Here is a 19,932-nt window from a genome sequence, read left to right on the forward strand (position 1 = left end):
TAAATAAATAAAATCTTTAAAAAAAAAAAAAAAGTCTGTGGTTTTAGGGCGCCTGGGTGGCTCAGTTGGTTAAGCGACTGCCTTCGGCTCAGGTCATGATCCTGGAGTCCCGGGATCGAGTCCCGCATCGGGCTCCCTGCTCAGCGGGGAGTCTGCTTCTCCCTCTGACCCTCCACCCTCTCATGTCCTCTGTCTCTCATTCTCTCTCTCACAAATAAATAAAATCTTAAGGAAAAAAAAAAAAAACTGCTGCTGAGCTGTATGAAGAGTCCAAGAAGACATGAGGCTCCTGCCCACATGAGTATGGTTGCCTTCGGGGAGACTTTGAGGACAAGTTCTGCCCCCACCTTGAGAGAGTAGGTCTCAGGGTGGAAATGAGATAGAGTAGGGTGGTAAGAAGGTCTGAAAACATCAGGTCACCCCTGAAGGTAGAAGATGATCACACATAAGCGTCACCTGCTTTCTCTCTTTTCGCCTCGGCTTTGGGCAGCCATGGCATGAGTGAAAAATCATCCAGTGACTATCAAATTGCAGGCCTTCCTTGCCCACCTTGGATCCTGTGGTGCCAGACATGGTTATTCTGTCTTTGCCCCACCAGCTAGCTCAGCCTCCTTTCACCCATAAGAATACAGTTATTTTACAAGTTAAATTATAGGAGTACTGTTGTGACATACCTGTACATGTAATTATTTGTTGTTTATCTGAAATTCAAATATAACTGGCTATCCTGTTTTCTCTGACTGGTCCTAGCAGGATTAGTCAGGACTGGCTCTAGAAGTTAGACTTTTATATTCTGCACATTAACAATATATTCCCACTTCTGAAGGAACCAAGCATAGTTTTGTAGCACATCCCCAGCCCATTACAATTTTAAACTCTGACTTGGTAACAAATGAATGTTTTGGACAAGATTCAGATCCATGCACTAGCAGGACACACCCTCTCACTTCCTTTGGTCCTGATGTTAATTCCTTTCTTCACCCATTTTTGGGCTGCATACTCCATTTCTATTTTTAACTCTCCCACGTACTTCTTGCTATTTCATGCCCTCTTTTCCCCTAGGACCCACTGAGAAGGACTGTTATAGAAACCCTGTCTTCTTCCAGCAGTGTGTTCTCAAAGTGCGTCCCTGTGCTTGGAAATGCTCCACACATTGCTCCGGAAATGGGGCAGGGGTGGAAAGCCAAAGGTTTCCTCCACCTTAGTTTCAGGGGTTGGTCACCAGGAAGTAGGTGCATACTCTAAAGTGGAGAAACAAAAAGTAAGTTCTGCCAACAGCCACCACCAAGATAAGCACGTAACTCTTTGTTTCTTCTCTGGTGGTTCCTCAGGCCAACTGGTACTTTTGTCACCCAGTGGAGTCTGCGGGTCTGAGTCAGAGGTGAGACTTGGCCCCAACGCCACCCTCGTGTATCCACTAGGGGATTTGGAATTCCAAAATGTTATTTGTGGCCCCATGGCCTAAATTTCAACACATATATCTTGAAATAACAGCATTGTGTATCCACACCCCATGACTGTAAGCCCGTTATTATTAGGAATATGTACAGGGTTTAAGATTTGTTTCCCCAGTTACTTTTGGTTACTTGTGTTTTATTCAATATTATTTTCTCTTTTCTGATTTTATAAGTAATACATATTGTAGAAATTTTGAAAAACATACAGTGGAAAAAAAAAAAGCATTCTCCCTTGTTCCCATTCCCAGACAGGAGGTTATGCTTAAGGGAAAAGGTAGAAGTTTGGCCTAGGTCTAGGTTTTTGCTTGTGTGTACAGGGGACATCTGGAGAGGGATACGGAGAGACTGGTAGAGCTTACGGAGGGGAAGATGAAGAGAAAGAACTCAGAGGAAAGAGCCGAGGTGTTTTAATGAGATTTGGAGAAAAGTTTGTTGGGTGAAGTACAGATGACTCTTCCCTATATCTTCCCACCAAATAATGTCAGAAAATGTACATTCTCTGCATATGCTTTTGGACTTGAATTGATATTGGGGTGGAAGTAGGGGTTAAAAAAAAAAAGGACATGCTAAAATTTACCTTGAGGCAAGAGCAGAGTTCATCAGCTTGCATAATGAAGAGAAATACAGAATAAAAACAGAAATCCCTATCCCATCCATCAGTAGGATTTGGGAAATGTTCTCTGGAAAGGGTCAGATAGTAAATATTATTTAGGTTTTGCCTCCACGTAGGATGTCGGTTGTCTTTGGAGCATATTCTGTGAAACAGCTGAAAGAAGAAATCAAGAATTGAGGTGGTTCTGAGAAAGGAAGGGCTACTTCTTATTTCATATTATAATATAAATTACCATCATTATAATATGATAAAGATCATCATTTGCTCTGTTACCTGCCACAGTGAGAATGCTTATTTTAGGCATTTTGCTCAGGTCCTCGGGGGCTGCTCCAGTAGCATGAGTAACACACAGTAATGCTGGTGGGGAAATTAGTGTGTGGCCCGAAAGGAAGCAGCTACTTCCCCTCGGTGGAGAGGAAGGGCCACGTGCACCGAACAGATGAGCGCTCTGTGTCTGGCATTCCCACCACCTTACTAATGCCTCGTCCACATTTCTACTCCTCACTTAGGTCAAGGAAGTTGATCCGCTGAGTAATGGCTCGGTCATGATTTTTAACACCTCTGCTTCACCACATCTGTATCAAATTGAGCAGCTGCAAGCGCTGGCTAATTACAGCATTGGTGTGTCCTGCACGAATGAAATTGGCTGGTCTGCAATGAGCCCTTGGATTCTGGCCAGCACGACTGAAGGAGGTAACTCCTGGAGTTCAGGATAAATATTGCCCCTAATGGCATGTGATTAAACAAATCCTTCCCGGTGACCTGATTTAGAGTTTAAACTTTGCTTTGTTTGATCTTTGTCTCTGGAGGAGAATTTTACTGAGGTAGCCATTGAAAATGGGGAAGAAGACATTTCCTTCTATTTAGTGACAAAACTCACACTTACTGTGAACAGATAACATGTTCTTTTACATAAGAAGATAATAGCAACACACTCTATGGCATATGTTATTTTAAATTAAAATATAATAATATAAAAATTATTAATCGTAGCATCAAATTCAAGAAATAATGAATGTGAAGATGGTTAATGTTTACCAAACACCACGTGCCCGGCACCACATTAGGTACTTTGCATGGATTTTTTTTTTTTTTTGCACGGATTATTTTATTAGATCCTCAGAGAAGCCCTATGAAGTATTTTCTCTCTATGCTATCTTGCTCATAGCAAATTTTATTTATATCTTTAAACTGTAAAGAATTTTCCATTGTGCTATTTTTGATTTCTGAGATTTTTGTTTTCTTCTGTGAATATTGTATTTATGTTAAATTCAAATCCACAGTTTCTGTTCTTTCCCAACTTAGAGTTCTAGATTGCTAGAACAGTCTTTCCTGCCCTTAACTCTGGCCTCATCTAGTCAGTGCTGTAGTCTTAATACAGATAGGGGGGGCAGGGGCAGATAGGTCGGGATCAGAAATCTTTAAGGCATAAACCTTGCACAAAATGACACTGTAGTGCCCAAACTGTAAAATATCTTTTTCTCTCAAATGATAAAGAAAAGCCTTTGAGAACGGTTTTTATATGCTGTGTTTCATTTTCATTCAGTTCAAAAACACTTTTTCTCCCTTCTTCTTTGACCCATTAGTTAATTAGCTATATAACTTAGTTGCCAAATATTTTGGGGTTTTCCAGAAATCTTTGTATTCCTGATTTTTGATTTCACTCTGTTGGTGCCCAAGAACATAATCTGTATCACTTGAATACTTTTAAATATATTGAGACTCTTTTTATGGCCCAGAATACGTCTTTCCTGATAAATGTATGGTATGCACTTGGAGAGAATGTGTATTCTGCTCTTACTGTATGGAGTTTTCTATAAATATCAACTTGGTTGAGTTGGTTGATAGTGTTTTTCAAATTATATTCTTACTGCTTTTCTGCCTACTTCTATCAATTATTTAGAGAGAGACATTGAAATCTGCAGTTACAATTTTGGGTTTATCCATTTCTTTTTGATGCTCTAGCCGGTTTTGCCTTAAACATTCTGAAGGTCTGTTATTTTATGCATAAATGTTTAATATTACTGTGCTCTCCTAATAATTGGCCACCTTCTCATTATGAGATTCCTTCCTTTATCTTTGGTAGTATTATTTTCTGTGCGATCTCCTTTGATATTAATGTAGCCATTTTAGCTTTCTTTTGAATATGTGATACATCTTTGATTCCTTCTTTTTAACTTATTTATATCCTTCTATTTAATGGGCAGTGATCTAAGTGTTTTGTTTTGGACACCCCTAAGTGTCAGTATTGGTTTTCTTTCCTCACCTTCCTCACTCACTTTCTCTAGCAAAGAAGTCGCCTGTTTCCCCACCTTTGGAAGGTAAACATGGCCGCCGATGCTCCTGGAGCCAGATGAGGGAGGAGGAGTGAGGCAGAGTCCTCCTCATTCATTGTACAAACTTCCGCTTATTTCCCCAGTTGTCTGTCTGGCCTCTCATTGTGCCTTCATCCTGCCAGTGCCCCAAGTCCAAAGGCTTTTCAATTCGGAGACTAAAACAGCATCCTGTCTCCAGGGGGATTTGGAAGGCCTACCTAGCAGGTGTGTGGGAATAGGTTAGAGGGATCTTGAGGACTAGCTACTTCCCGGTCAAACTTTCTTTTTTCTTTTTTTTTTTTTTTTTAAAGATTTTATTTATTTATTTGAGAGAGAGTGAGAGAGCACAAGAGGGGGGAGCGGGAGAGGGAGAAGCAGACTCCCCGCTGAGCAGGGAGCCCGATGCGGGACTCGATCCCGGGACTCCAGGATCATGACCTGAGCCGAAGGCAGTCGCTTAACCAACTGAGCCACCCAGGCGCCCTTTCTTTTTTTTTTTTTTTTTCCGGTCAAACTTTCAATCTTCCAGTTTCAGTACCTGGGCCCACAGCTTCTGAGCCTCTCCGCGTCCTTTGGAGAGAACAGGTTTGCTGAATTAATTATACCTTCTGCATCTCCTTTTCAGCTTTTGAGTATATGTTGACATTTCCTTTCCACTGTTGACTCTGCTGTACCTTATGAGTTTATACTGTTTTAAATTCCTTCCTGTCATCATAGAGGGGTTTCAGGAGGAGCAGACATAAAGACATGTTGAGTTGGCCATGTTTATCCATAAATTCTACAACCAATTTGAAACCGTATGGCTCAGTTCATAACACAGCTTTAGCTGTGTGACATTTCCTAAGCAGAAATGAGGGTTAGAGTACACTTTTGTTTTCTTTTTAGGCATATCAGAAATATATAACTTAATCTCCTCTAAATACAACTGTAGGCAATGGTTTGGTATGTATTATTGCAATTGTTTTTATTCTTTCTATATGTATATATAAAACATTTTTTATTTCTAAAATGGATTGTTATTACATACCTTTTTGCAATTTGATTTTTCCCTCCATAAGATATTTTTTCATATCAGTACACATGATCTACCTAATTCTTTTCAGTGGCTGGGTAGTAAGTATTCCATCGGAAAATGTATCAAAATTCATTAGATCATAATTATTGACTGAGCATTACATTTATTCCTTTTTATCATTATTATGCTTCAGTAAATGTAATACTACCTAAGGAGAATTTTTTAGATTAAATTCCTAGAAATAAAATACTTGGTCAAAGAGCATATTATTTTCAGTTTTATTTTTAAGATTTATTTATTTGAGAGAGAGAGAGTGCAAGCAGGGGGAGAGGCAGAGGGAGAGGGAGAGAATCACAAGCAGACTCTGCGCTGAGCACGGAGCCTGACGTGGGGCTTGATCTCACGACCCTGACATCATGACCTGAGTGGAAACCAAGAGTCAGACACTTAACCAACTGAGCCCCCATATTATTTTCAATTTTAATAGACATAGTCAAGTTTCTTGCTCCCAAAAGTAATCTAGTAATGACCTTGACCTGTTTCCCAAATTATTCTGTACATATATAATACATACATACATTTTTTTCAAAGTGCTATAACTTATCCTTGTACCCTTGTGAGAGATAACAGACATTTTGACATAAGTGAGTATGTGACTTAAGCAGAGCTTACTATAAACCAGAGAGCGAAAACCAGAGTTAAATTTTACATTTTGACATCCAGGCATTACCACTGATCCTCTGATCTTCAGTAATGAGATGTCTTACATATAATATGCATATATACATTTTTAAAATCTTTTGACTGATTAGCTCAGCTCAGACCATCAGTAACCTGCCTTTGGATTTTAAAGTGGTGGCTCCCTTCTAAGCTCTGCAGTGTTCCCTGCTGTGTACATCTCACATGACACAGACTTGATCTCCAGTCAGTCTGGTTGACCTTCCACCCCACAGGTTACTATTGGAGAACGCTGTTCAAGTTGTGTCTGCTTTGTTTCCCCAGGAGGAGTCCATGAGCACCACCCACCTGCTTCCCTGCCTTTCCTTGTCTTTGTGATTTTAGTTTGGAAAGTGCTTACTTTTTAAAAGCTCATGTCATATTTCAGGGGTGCCTAGTGGCGCAGTTGGTTAAGTGGCTGACTGTTGGTTTCAGCTCAGGTCATCATCTCAGGGTCCTGGGATCCAGCCTCTAGTTGGGCTCCACGCTCAGCACCGAGTCTGCTTTAGGATTGTCTCTCTCCCTCTGCCCTTCTCCCCACTTGCTCTCATGTGCTCTCTCTCTTTCTAAAATAAATAAATAAATAAATCTTTGAAAAATAATAAAAACTCATGTAGCATTTCAATGCTCCTTAATTGGAAAGAGGGTGAAAATCTGCTATTAATCCCAGTCTCATTTGAATGCTTTCCATAGAACATTCGAAAACCAAACATTCAGAAACTGAGAAGAGAAAGTACCTCTGTGTACTTTTCTCTGTGGTTCTTCATCTTTCTTCTTTCTTTTGCAGCCCCCTCAGTAGCACCCTCGAACGTCAGTGTGTTTCTGAATGAATCTAGTCATAAGGTGGACGTCAGATGGATCAAGCCTCCAATTAAGCGGCAGGCTGGGGAACTGCTGGGCTACCGGATATCTCACGTGTGGCAGAGTGCAGACACTTCCGTAAGTCTGACCTCTGAAGAAGTTCGCTTGTCTCCTTGGGTTTGCTAATTTAATACTGTTGTAGAAGTTTTCGTTTTGTTGTGAGAAGACCAGGAATTATTGATTGAGGCATCTGTCACTGAATAGTTACAAAATCCAGGGAATCCTTGGGGCTTTTCTCACTCACTCACTCACTCGTCCGTTCATTTATGTATTCAGTAAATATGTGTAGGACCCATCTCTGTTATCACCTGATTCGTGCCTTCTGGGAACTTGGGCTCTTGTAGGAAGATAGTTGAGAACTACTGCGATAACCAAAGCAGAAGGTCAAGAAGCTGTATGGCTTAGCAGTCCAGCCATTCCTAGCCTCTTGGAAATTCCAGAGGATGCTTTTCCGAAGAAGATTGTCAGGGAAGAACTCCCTCTCCCTCTCCCACTCCAGCCTCATAGAGAATGGCAAGGGGTAACCAGACTCCAGAGGACAGGGTTAAGTCAGCAACAGGTTGTCTTTATGCAGTTCCACAGAAGTAGGGACGATGCCTGCATGTGGGTGGGTAGGCAGCTCCCAGACTGGTCTCCTTCCCACTTGGGAAAGGAAGAGAATTGAGGTGACATTGACTTCTTTGTGACACAGAGCATCCTTGGAAAGGCAGGCGCACTGACTCCATCATCAGGACCATCTCTTTACCACCATCATGCAAAGCTGACTTCTGCCTGATCATCCTGGCCCTGGGGATAGATCAGGTTTTTAGCATCCTCGTAGCATGTGTGTGGGGCATCTCATGAAAGTAGTACAGCTGCTTGGCGGGAGAGAGGGACAGAGTCAACAGCTGCCCCCACGGATGACGTCCAGGCTTTGTTTCAGTCATTTGCAACCTCACGTCATCCAGCTTTTACCGAAACTGCTCTTTTCCCAAAGGACAGTTGGGATTTATTCTTCTTTTCCTGACTCAGTTTACCTATCAGATTCTTAGAAGCAGTAGGTGATGGAATAGAGAAAAAGAAGAGGGCTTGAAGTCCATGACTTTTTGTGCCTCAGAGTGATAACAGGATGTTGTTTGTACAAGTCAAACCCCTGCTCAGGAGTGTTGCAGCTACGAGAGAAGCCTCTCGTTTCTTGGTCTTTGGTCCTAAGGCTTCTGTGCAGGGTGCTTATTTGATTAACCGTATTTCCACACTGGCTGAATCGGGAATTAAATGCCTCTCTCAGAGACAAGCCCTTTTCACAATGCTAAATTGTGAACAGTCCCTGAACAGTCCCTGAAGGTCCAATCATTGTATTTTGGTTCAGTAGGATTTTATTTTTCTCTGGTTGGCAGAAGATAGTAATTATCAGCAGACACTTGAGAGGGCTAAAAAAAACCCAGTTTTGTTTAAAGAGCTGCAGGTCATCCTTTTGACTTCTCCTTCTGGCGTGGGTGAAAGCTGCTTGTTTGGAGGGGACCTCTGGAGCTGAGGCGTGCTGAAGGGCGAGAGTGAGGAAAGCCTCGTGGATGATGCAGCAGAGAGCCTGACGCCCTAAATGCCACCCACGCCCCGCTGCGCTGCGCATGCTTGTTGCCCTTTGTTCAGAAGGACCCCCCCATGCGGCAAGAACAATACTGCCACAGTCAGGGCTGTGACCTTTCCAGCCGTTAACTCCTTAGAGATGCTGGATCATCCCAGTGAGAACATCATTTGCATTGTACTCATGCTATACTTGGTGCATCATGACGGTCTCGTGACAACAAAAGACTCAGTGGCTCCCTTTCCTTAGGATAACGTTCTCTGAGGCAGCTTAGCTTCGAGCTCATGGGCCGCCACTGGAGGCAAAGAGAAACACTGAAGAAAAGCCAACCCCGGGAGGATCCTAAAACCCCTGCCCCGAAGTGAAATTTGAAATCACCTCTGTCTCCTGAACTCCCTTCATTTTAGGAGGGCAAGAGGTAGACACAACTTCATCTCTCAAAACTGTCCTTTCATTTCCATTTTTAGAAAACTCTCACTAAAGGTATATCCTCTTTATGCCAGGCAAGGGAATTGGATATTTTTGGAGATATTCCCAGGTGTTACTGTAACAAGGGTGGTTTTTTTGTATGCAATTTCAGAACTTTCTTAGAAGTGATCTTTGGGTGGGTTATTGTTTATACCTTTGTTATCCCCACCTGTTATGTCACTTTCAGACTAAGAAACTCCTGATATTTACCGTACACACATTTACTATATCTTGATGAAGGTATCGACCTCTTTTGGTTCCATTTTTCTTTACATCCCTTGCATTCCAAATCCAAGCTCAAAATCCAAAAGTCAGGAGCAAGTGTTGACGCCCATGGTGGGCCTTTATTCTTAATTACAGTTATGAATTACATTCTTGCAGAGTTGGGAGATATTAAAGTCTTTGGATAACTAGAAACAAATACAGGGCGCCTGGGTGGCTCATTCGTTAAGCGTCTGCCTTCGGCTCAGGTCATGATCCCAGGGTCCTGGGATCGAGCCCCGCATCGGGCTCCCTGCTCAGCGGGAAGCCTGCTTCTCCCTCTCCCGCTCCCCCTGCTTGTGTTCCCTCTCTCGCTGTGTTTCTCTCTGTCAAATAAATAAATGAAATCTTAAAAAAAAAACAAAAAAAAAAAACTAGAAACAAATACCACTGCAGTAGCTCTGACCGACTCTAGTGCCTCACAGGAAAAAAAAGAAACCATGTCTCCAAAGATGTGCTATTCCTTTCCGCAACAGACACGGCCCACATGTTTTCTGTGTAGATAAAGCTGTGATTAGATGTCATATTATAAATCTGATTATTACCTGAAAAGGCTCTTAGATTTTAAGTCCTCATGGTAGAGATGAAAGCTCACGGAATGAGGACCGTGCAGTTCGCCCACGGCGTGTGCCCCAGGACCCGACCACCTCATGCCAGGGAAATGGCCACCCCTTGTGCACTCTGCACCCTGACAGTGAAAGAGATAATCCCCACAGGGGTGGCTCCTACCCGTGTCTGATTTTAAATGGATTTCTTGGTCAGATTTCAAAATCGAAATTAAAATAAATACTTGGGGATAGGGATATGGTCACATGTATTTGGCATCAATAGACGATGGATAAATTACATCCATTTTTTAAAAACAGGGATCATTTTGGGGGCATCTGGGTGACTTAGTCTGTTAAACGTCTGACTCTTGATTTCCTCTCAGGTCATGATCTCAGGGTCGTGAGGTCGAGCCCCGTGTCGGCCTTCGTGCTGAGTGTAGAGCCTGTTTGAGGTTCTCTCTCTTCCTCTGCTCCTCCCCTCCCCAGTCACACTCCAGCACCCATGCATGCGCTCGCTCTCTCTCTCTCTCAAAAAAAAGTAAAATAAATAAAAACAGGGATCATTTTTAAACTATCATTTAAGGATATTCTTAGAGAAAATTGTTACACCGCTACTAAAATATTTATCATATATCTTTCTAATCACTACGTCAGCATTTAGTATAGGTCCACACCTAAAATGGGACAATTCGTTATGCATTTCCAAAACATATAACCTGTAAGCAGGGTCTGGCATCATTCCCGTACTTTGAGATTCAGAATGATGACAGCAGCAGCCACGATGATCACCACTGTTAATGCACTGAAGGAACGGGAGGTGGAAATTTCTAAGTTCCTTCTCTGGGTTTTCATAGTGAGTGATAGGCCCGAAGCGAATAGATATTATCAACTACTGTAGATGCTTATTTCCAAAAGGATAATTTTGATTTAGGATTTCTCTTCTTCTAGGGATTTAATCCTTTCACAGTTAAGCATGTCCTCTACTTTTGAGATAATTCTCACAAATGATGTATTATATTTGAGTCCCAGCAGATGGAAAAGCATGAAGCTGGAAGTGGGCCCAATGGCCCTCGTCAGGCATGACACCTTCTGCACTTTCAGGAGCCATTAGGTAGTAAACTGTGAGGTAGACATGTTATTTCTCAGCTGCCAGCCGGGCTCACTGCAGGGCTCCGTGACTGTGTGGGTTTGGACCATGGAGTTGCTCTACTTGAGGATCCCCCCCCCCCATTAAAGAATGCCAACAAACTCATAATCAAAACTGGGTTTACCATAAATAAAATGTTCTGTTTCTAAAAAAAAGATATTGCCTGATTATACAAAAAAATTGTTACTTATTATTTTGTTCACTTAATTAATAAAAAAAAAAAATCAGTGACAAATCTCCTTGGCACGCAGTCCAGGGGAATAGAAAAGCAAAAAATTTTAAAGCCCTATTTTCCCCTTTCATCCCTTGTCTGAAGTTATTTCTGAGTCCTGATGGACACTGCTTGTTTGGATTTAGAAAGTCTCTGGGTGGCTGACCCAGGTAGCCCCCTTGGTCACGAATGTTGGGACAGCCCTCTTCCCTAAGGGCTGAGCTGGCCCCACCCCGCACCAGTTAGAAGTGATCAGCCTGAGACAGGGTGATCAGGGAATAAAGCTGCCACCCAAACCAGGCCCCTGCTCCCTGTGATCCGTGATATCTGTGCCCCACCCATGTGGTGTGACATTTCTCTCTTTCTCTCTGTGAAATCAGATCTCCAAAATGCAGAGATTAAAGACAGGTTCCTGGGGCCTGCTTTCGGCCTTCACCAGCCCTCCAGTTCCCATTTGAAAAGCCAGCCCCCAACATAAAATTAGTTTCTTATGCCAGAGGACAGCATCGTCAAGGTTTGGAAACAAAGAGGAAATGTTATATAAGCACTCAGGTCTGGTTGGGTTTTGTTTTGTTTTGTTTCTTTAAATCATTTTCCCCTATGTTTTCATGGCGCGTGTTGCATGGCAGTGGTTATAAAACCAAATAAGTAAAAGTGAAACCAGATTTTCGAAATTTGAGAAAATTGTGCAGGTATCACACTGGGAGGGAAAAAAAAACACAGTGTCCGTGCCCTCCTCAATGTAGATTTTAGCCAGAACTCTTATAATTGCAAGGAATAGGAGCCCATTCATGCTGGCTCAAGGGAAGTTGGCAGGCGGTCAAGGTCAAGGTACAGTGTGGCTCTTGGGCGTTAGGCTGTGGCAGTTCTGAGGGCGGGGGGCTCAAGGAGCCAGCCTTGCTCTTGCCATCCGGCTGCCTCTGCGACATGCTCCTCTCATCCAGAGGCTTCTTTGCTGACCATTCTAAGTGCCATGCCCTCATAGCCTTAGTTGGCCCAGGCCCTGAGGCCTGAGGTTGCTGCCGGCCCATTCTGTGTCCCTGCCCACCTTTTGGTTCTGTTAGCTGTGGCCTGAGTGAGGAAGGGATGTGGTGGAAACACAGCCGCTGCTCCCTGGGATGTGGGTGGGACAACTTCCCTCAGAGGAACTGTGGGCAAGCAGGCGACGTGCCCCTGGCGCCTCAGGATTTCATTCCCCTTCCTTCCTTTTCTGTCCCCAGAAAGAGCTGTCTGAAGAAGTTGGCCAGAATGGCAGCCGTGCTCAGATTTCTGTTCAAGTCCACAATGCCACGTGCACAGTGAGGATTGCCGCCATCACCAAGGGGGGAGTCGGGCCTTTCAGTGACCCAGTGAAGATGTTCATCCCTGCGCACGGTGAGAGCCGGGTTCCGTATCGGCTGATAGAATGTGTCAGCCCCAGCAATGCATGGATGGCCAGACTGACCCGTGGCATGGGCATCTGGTTGGAGGTTTTAGTTTTTTCGTAGAAAGATATGCTAACACACTTCACAGAGCACTGATACCTGTGAGTCCCTCCACTACCATTACTGTTGGTGGTGGTACTAAGTTAGAGAAGGGTGAGTCCTTTCGGAATACCAAATCTGACTTGCCCTCTTGAATTTAGTTTCAATGATGTATTCGTGACTGAACGTTGGATAGGCTACGGTAGGGCCAATCCTTAGCTCTCTGTAATGGACACTGTTTGTTTATGGCTAGTGTTTGTTTTCTGTGTTTTAAGCAGTATGGTTATTACTCACTCAAGCCTTGCTGACGTGCTTCATGATTGATCAGTACAGAACATGAAGTGTTACCTACAGAAGCTGTCCTTACACGGCATGGGGCTCACTGAGCTAAATGCTCAACCCTGTGTGCCGTCTTCTGCATGTTGCTGGAGTATCCTTTGGCAAGCTGCCCCTGTGATGCCCCATGTGGCCCCAGATGCTGTACTTGCTTCCATAGACCAGGGAAGCCCCCTTTGTTCTGACTCTCACTCCCCTGGGTCGCTTGATACTAAACTGCTGTCATAAACTCCATGCACGGGCATCTCTATCAGTGTGATTTTTGCATTTACAAGTTCTTGCCAAATAGGCTCTTTGTACCTGCAGCAGACAGGACTTGTGAGTGGACCACTGAGTTCCTGTCTGTGTGTTCTAGTGACCCTCAAACATGCTAAAAGGGAGCCATATTACAGTTCCTGCAGCCCATGGGCTCTATACCTAGGGAACATTAGAAACCGGTGATGGCAAGCAAGGAGTGTCTCCCTGGTAGAAATTCAGAGACAATGAGATTCTCATTCTAAGGGCATGGGTTAAAAAAAATCAGAGTTTAAGAAGAAAAAGCTTTCATCCTCATACATGGGAAACTCTCCAACATTTTACAAAGCTGTGCTATTCCAGCAATCCTTGCTTTGCACATTTCGAACGTGCACACGGTTCAGCTACCACAGTTACGTTAAATAACACTGGTTCCCCAATGACATGGTCCGAACTTGAGTTACCATCATGTAGTGTCTGTGAGTAATTGCGTGAAGCGTACACTTCGCCACCAGCTGTCCAGTCCGCAAACCACTATGTAAATAACAGATACGCGTCATGATCGTGACTGGTCTTGTCACTCGTCTCAAAGTCTCTCGGTGGTTGGACGCCGCACTTCCGTGATTCAAATCACATGCATTTGGAAGAACTACAGCCATGTTGCCTCCTTATCTCCCAGGACACACCCACACGACACCTGATAAGAATAAGTCCTTGAAAGAGGGAGTCAGTGAACAAAGATGAAATGCGGCAAGGATAGGAAGCATGTAAGCGTTGAAGTGATATTGGAATTGGATGTGGAAGACACAGCTGACTGTGGGAATGCAGACACGGCTGCCACGTGATGGACGAGCTCTGCGGCCAGGGAACGCAGCGCAGGTGACTTTACAACGTGAGCATAGGGGCCATGCCAAAAAAAAGGAAGACGGCCCCGAGGAAGTTACGCGAGCAAAAATCTTCATATAAAGGAATGCTCAGAGATAGTTCACAGTTTTGAAAGCACAAAGGCTAAAACGTGGGGAACGAATCCAAACCCAGAAAGGAGTATGAAAATTCTCCAGGGTACAGAAAGTATATTCTTGACATATCATAAGTTATGTGACCGAAGAAGACAGGTACTATTCAAACTACTCTTTTTTTTTTTTTTTTTAAAGATTTTATTTATTTATTTGACAGAGAGAGACACAGCAAGAGAGGGAACACAAGCAGGGGGAGTGGGAGAGGGAGAAGCAGGCTCCCCGCAGAGCAGGGAGCCCGATGCGGGACTCGATCCCAGGACCGTGGGATCATGACCTGAGCCGAAGGCAGTCGCTCAACCAACTGAGCCACCCAGGCGCCCCCAAACTACTCTTGATAAGCTTTTTACAAAGAAATGCAGTCTTTTAATTCTCCGTATTTCTAGTGTTTTAAATTACAGTAGACCAGATAAATATGAGTTTTGCGATTTTTCTTTCAATTCCTTATACCTTCATAACGGACGTGAAGAGAGTCACCCGTTAATTATTACGATCACTGTGCATGGTCTCAGCCTGTACCATCAGAGTGAGGACTGCCTGCATATGTAGACCACAGAATATAAAAGGACTAAGTTCTAGAGCTTTTGACTCTCTTCTTTCCCTTTTACAAGCCAGTGTTTCTTATGTATTTTGGATCCCAGAGAAACGTTTTCAACGGATTCTATTGGTTTTTTACTAGGTTGGGTAGATTTTGCCCCCTCATCAACCCCAGCACCTGGCAACACAGATCCTGTGCTCATCATCCTTGGTTGCTTTTGTGGATTTGTTTTGATTGGGTTGGTTTTATATATTTCTCTGATCATCAGAAAAAGAATCCAGGAGACAAAGTTTGGGTAAGTCTCCCCAGTTTAAAATGTTTTGCTCAATGGTCCCATGTGCTTGTTCTGCCAACGGGTAATGCCTTCCTGCTGGCTCAGCTCCTCACACTGTACTCAGCTGGGGGTCCTGTCTTGTGTACATCCTGGGGGCAGGCAGCTTCCTTGCTTAGGCCAGTGCAACAGAGACAACCAGCAGTGGAAGCCAGCCTTGAAAGGGGCTCATTTACAGAGAAGAGCATCAATAGGCCTTCACTACTCAAACTTGGTTGCTGTAAAATGAGGGGTTTTGTTAGAAGTCTTAAAAATAATCCTAATTATTTTTAAAAAACAAATGAAATGTATGTATAGATAAAAATACCAGAAGGAAATTCACCACAAAGCATTAGCAATTCTGGATGGTGTTAGTTGGGATGATTCTGTGTTTTCTTTCTTTTTTTTTTTTTTTTGCTGTATTTTATACATTTTCTGCAATGATCAATGATTTTTCCAATAGAGAAAAACTTTATATTTTCACATTCCAGTGTAAAAGAGGCACTTGTTCTGATTTTCTATGCATCTGACTTTTAGAACAGTAGTTAAGTATCAACAAAGATGTGCAGGTGTGTTAAATCAACCTATGAAAAGAAGGCTATATGTGCAAATTTGTTTCTGACTCAGTTTTCTACTCTTGTGCCTCTGTAGTGAGTTTGGATTTCCATGAAATCCAGTTTATCACTCATGGGGCGGAGGAGGTATTCTGTAAGAGGCAGGTTGTTAACAGCCTGGAATGGGACAGAGTGAGGGAAGGTGAGTGACTGTTTTGGAGGGAGCTGAGCAACCTTTGTTTGTTTCTGCATCTTTGGAATGCTAGTAGAACATTCCATTCAAAAACTTTCCATTGGCATGGAGAGGGGGCTTGAGAGGGGAGGCTCAACTGCCCTTTATTTGTGTCCTTCCTAGTCCTGAGGGTCGGGTACCTTCAGTACTTACTAATTCCATCCTTATAATTTTTATATCTTAGTAGGTAAATTCTAAGAATGACTATTTAAAATTTTTTTAAGGTTTTATTTATTTATTTGAGAGAGAGCACAATTGGGGTGGGAGGGGCAGAGGGAGAGGGAGAAGCAGACTCCCCACTGAGTACGGCTTGATCCCAGGACCCTGAGGTCATGACCTGCGCTGAAGGTAGACACTTAACTGACTGAGCTACTCAGGCACCCCTAAGAATGGCTATTTTAAAGAAATGACAAAATCTGATCTAAATCCTGAACATATAGTTGACTGAAATGCATCCCAGAATCTAGGTGTGGTTTGTAGTCTCATTGTGAAACAGGTGCAGAGAACCTCTGCAGAAGTTGTTAAGAGTAGCTCAGTAATATGTATTAAAGGCCTTCTAGGTGATAACCTGGGATACAAGAGTGAACAAAAGCAGGCACTGATCCTGCCCTCATAGGTGCTCACAGTTGATGGAGAATCAAGCAGTAATCACACAAGTAAATATAAAATGGCAACTGTGTTAAATCCTATATAAAGGGATATGTAAAAGTGTATAACGGGTGAATTTGACTGCATTAAGAAAGTCAGGAAAGGCCTCCCTGCAGAGGTGATCCCTGAACTAAAATCTGAAGAAAGAGCAGGAGTTAATTAGGTGAAAGACAAAAGGAAGAACATTACAACCAGAAAGAGCAGTACATGCAAAGGCCCTGTGGTGACAGGGAGCCTGGCATACAGAGAGGAAGGCACTGGCCTAGAAGACATGATGCTTGGGTTCTAACATTAATTCTGTCACTTAAATGGGACGCGGTTATTTTTCTCCCTTTCCTTACTGTTCTCTCTGGGAGTAAGTCAACGTGCACAGCCCACACTTAACCAGGGTGAGGAGTTAACACTTCCTCCACCTCATTTATGTATTCAGTGATAAACATATCAGTATGGACTCATGGATATTCATTTTATACTTTGGATTATAATCCAATACTACTTATTTTATTGCTCAGACTGTTATGGCTTTGACCACTGGGAGCTTCTCAGCTGTTCTGTGTTCTTGAGGGTACTTGGACAGAGTTGCTTTGATTTTGCCAAGCAGGCCTGAAATAGAGCTAAGGAAAGAAACGTATTTCTCCCAGTGGGAAATGTCTTTGTCATAAAAGAGGCGTTTGAACGGGCAGCGGCTTGGTGACATCCTTGTGGAATCAGCACTTGTCCTGGCTGCCCTTTTTTTATAGTATGAGATGTCTTTATTTTTATTCACCCAGGAATGCCTTCACAGAGGAGGATTCGGAATTAGTCGTCAATTATATAGCAAAGAAGTCCTTCTGTCGGCGAGCCATCGAACTCACCTGTAAGTTAACGTCCATTTCCCTTTTCTGGCAAAAGCTAAAGTAGTTGAAAGCAAAGAGAGAACAACGAATTAATCAATAGATTTCTAACAAAAGCCAAAGGAGGGGGCGCCTGGGTGGCTCAGTCGTTAAGCGTCTGCCTTCGGCTCAGGTCATGATCCCAGGGTCATGGGATCGAGCCCCGCATCGGACTCCCTGCTCAGCGGGAAGCCTGCTTCTCCCTCTCCCACTCCTCCTGCTTGTGTTTCCTCTCTCGCTGTCTCTCTATCTGTCAGATAAATAAATAAAATCTTTAAAAAAAAAAAGCCAAAGGAGTAGAAGAGTGGATATTTTTAACGTGCAAAAGGTCTTCAAAAACCAGAAACCAGCAAGTAGCTAGTCAGACGTTGCCATGTGCTCTGCTGTTGGCTGGTTTACTGGAACTCTTGAGTGAGCCCTGAGGTGAAGTGGCCGGGGTTAAAGACTCCTAACACCACAAACAGGAACTCACCACAGTGATAGGAGAAGATGTGGTTAGAGGTCAGGGATCTAAAGAAGACAGCAAAGCAATTGTGACATAAATCTCTGAGCTTATTTCCCGCTTTTCTGTGGCAACCAACTCAGAGAACAATTTTCCAATGTACTTCTTAACAATTATGGTTTGAGTTTTGCTGAATCGAAATGGAGCCTTCTAGTTTGAAGAGTGAGAATAAAGGGACAGCTGTGTTCTTGAATAATTAATAAACAGTGTAGAAAGTATGTGCAAATATTATCAAGTTCAAGCTTCTGGATGCTTGCCAAAAACAAAAACAACAACAAAACAAATATAAGTTTGATAGAAAATAGGCCACTATGAAACAAAAACTGGTTCGAGGTAGAATGTTTTTTATTTTTATTTTTTTACTTTTCTTAACTATGGCACAAACTGAATCATTTGCCAAAGAGTTATTGAATTGGTTAATTCCTCTTATTGATAACACTTATTGTCAGTGCTGCATATTGATACCTTATTATAGAAGATCTTATTCTCCACTTTCCCGCAAGTACTCAATTTAGCACTTTTTATGTCATTCTAATGAGGATGGTAGCTTGTTCTCTCCGTGTTTCCTGCAGTTACTGGCCCTCCTTCCCTAGGACAGGGGAGGTAAGCCGATGGCTCTTTTGTATACTATAGTTAGGGATAAAAGAGCAAATACTGCACTCGAAAGTACCTACTGACTATCTTCCTTCCTCCTTTAAATCAAGGGCAACCCCCCACCCCCCCAACACACAAATCTGATTGCTGGTCGCTACTACTGCGTGGTGGGAAGAGAAATGTGGTTCTGATTTTTATAATCCTTCAGAATTAATCTTGCCCCGAAGAATTCATTTTCCTCATTTTAATCATAGTAGAATTAAGGGTGATATTTTATTATAGACTTTTTGTGGGGGAGAGCCATGGGTACAAAATGGAGAAAATGTTTAACTCTTTGATAGGGCTATATATATCATTTTAATTCTATTCAAATGAAAGAGAGCACACTGACAACTCCTAATCCATACTCTATCCCTCCTTTATAGTGCATAGCTTGGGAGTCAGCGAGGAACTGCAAAATAAACTAGAAGATGTTGTGATTGACAGGAATCTATTAATTCTTGGAAAAGTCCTGGGTGAAGGTGAGCAGTTTATTTCTTTTTAAATGTGAGGTAAGAAGGTAAGCCGTTTACAGTATTTTTTATATGTGTATTTATTATGTAAAGTACCATTTTGTGACTTTAAGTTACAGTACAAACAGTTCTATTTTACAATTTGGTTCTTGAAACTCCAATTTGGCATATGAAAAGCATCTCTACAGTGCCTTGCACAGACAGTAGGCCCTTGAAAAATATTAATTCCCTTCCTTCATTGAAAAGCACGCAATCCAGGGACGCCTGGGTGGCTCAGTCGTTAAGCATCTGCCTTCGGCTCAGGTCATGATCCCAGGGTCCTGGGATCGAGCCCCGCATCGGGCTCCCTGCTCAGCAGGGAGTCTGCTTCTCCCCCTCCCACTCCCCCTGCTGTGTTCCCTCTCTCGCTGTGTCTCTTGTCTGTCAAATAAATAAAATCGTTTTAAAAAAAAAGAATTTCTACTTTATAAATATCAATAACATTTGCCGTGTTGTTCTGTAAGTGTCTTGGATCAGTTATAATGCTTAATAAAATGATGGGCTGAGCCGAGCCTGGGCCAAGCAAGCTTGTGACAAGCAGGAGGCTAGTGTGTGACCTGTGTCCCTGGTGTATGAGCATGGGTGGCCCCAGCAGGCCCTGCCCGCCTGCCACATACTGGTCACTCTCCGGCCACATAAAAACAGCAGCTGGGGAACTGTAGCCTTTCTGTGGTCAGGGGAGATTCTGCACAATGTTGTCTTATATAGATGTTGTCTTACTTCACAGGAGAGTTTGGGTCTGTGATGGAAGGAAACCTTAAGCAGCAAGATGGGACCTCTCAGAAAGTGGCCGTGAAGACCATGAAGTGTGAGTTATCACTGATGAAACACCTTCCAGCCGGGGTGGGCAGTTGGGTCAGTAACCTGGTGCTCTGTAGGGCCAGTGAGGGGGTTCATGTGTCATG

General features: G+C 43.0%; 1 protein-coding gene across 1 annotated transcript in view; it reads left to right on the plus strand.

Moving 5' to 3' along the window:
• Window positions 1-19,932, plus strand: part of MERTK (MER proto-oncogene, tyrosine kinase) — a 107,284-nt gene that overhangs the window by 66,707 nt on the left and 20,645 nt on the right. Inside the window, exons 7-13 of the mRNA XM_021697385.1 lie at window positions 2,580-2,763; window positions 6,905-7,056; window positions 12,398-12,551; window positions 14,906-15,059; window positions 17,279-17,364; window positions 18,902-18,997; window positions 19,755-19,835. Coding sequence (XP_021553060.1) covers window positions 2,580-2,763; window positions 6,905-7,056; window positions 12,398-12,551; window positions 14,906-15,059; window positions 17,279-17,364; window positions 18,902-18,997; window positions 19,755-19,835 — 907 coding nt within the window. The remainder of the gene's footprint in view (window positions 1-2,579; window positions 2,764-6,904; window positions 7,057-12,397; window positions 12,552-14,905; window positions 15,060-17,278; window positions 17,365-18,901; window positions 18,998-19,754; window positions 19,836-19,932) is intronic.

Source organism: Neomonachus schauinslandi, chromosome 10 (genome assembly GCF_002201575.2).
Source record: "Neomonachus schauinslandi chromosome 10, ASM220157v2, whole genome shotgun sequence".
Classification (NCBI taxonomy): domain Eukaryota; kingdom Metazoa; phylum Chordata; class Mammalia; order Carnivora; family Phocidae; genus Neomonachus; species Neomonachus schauinslandi.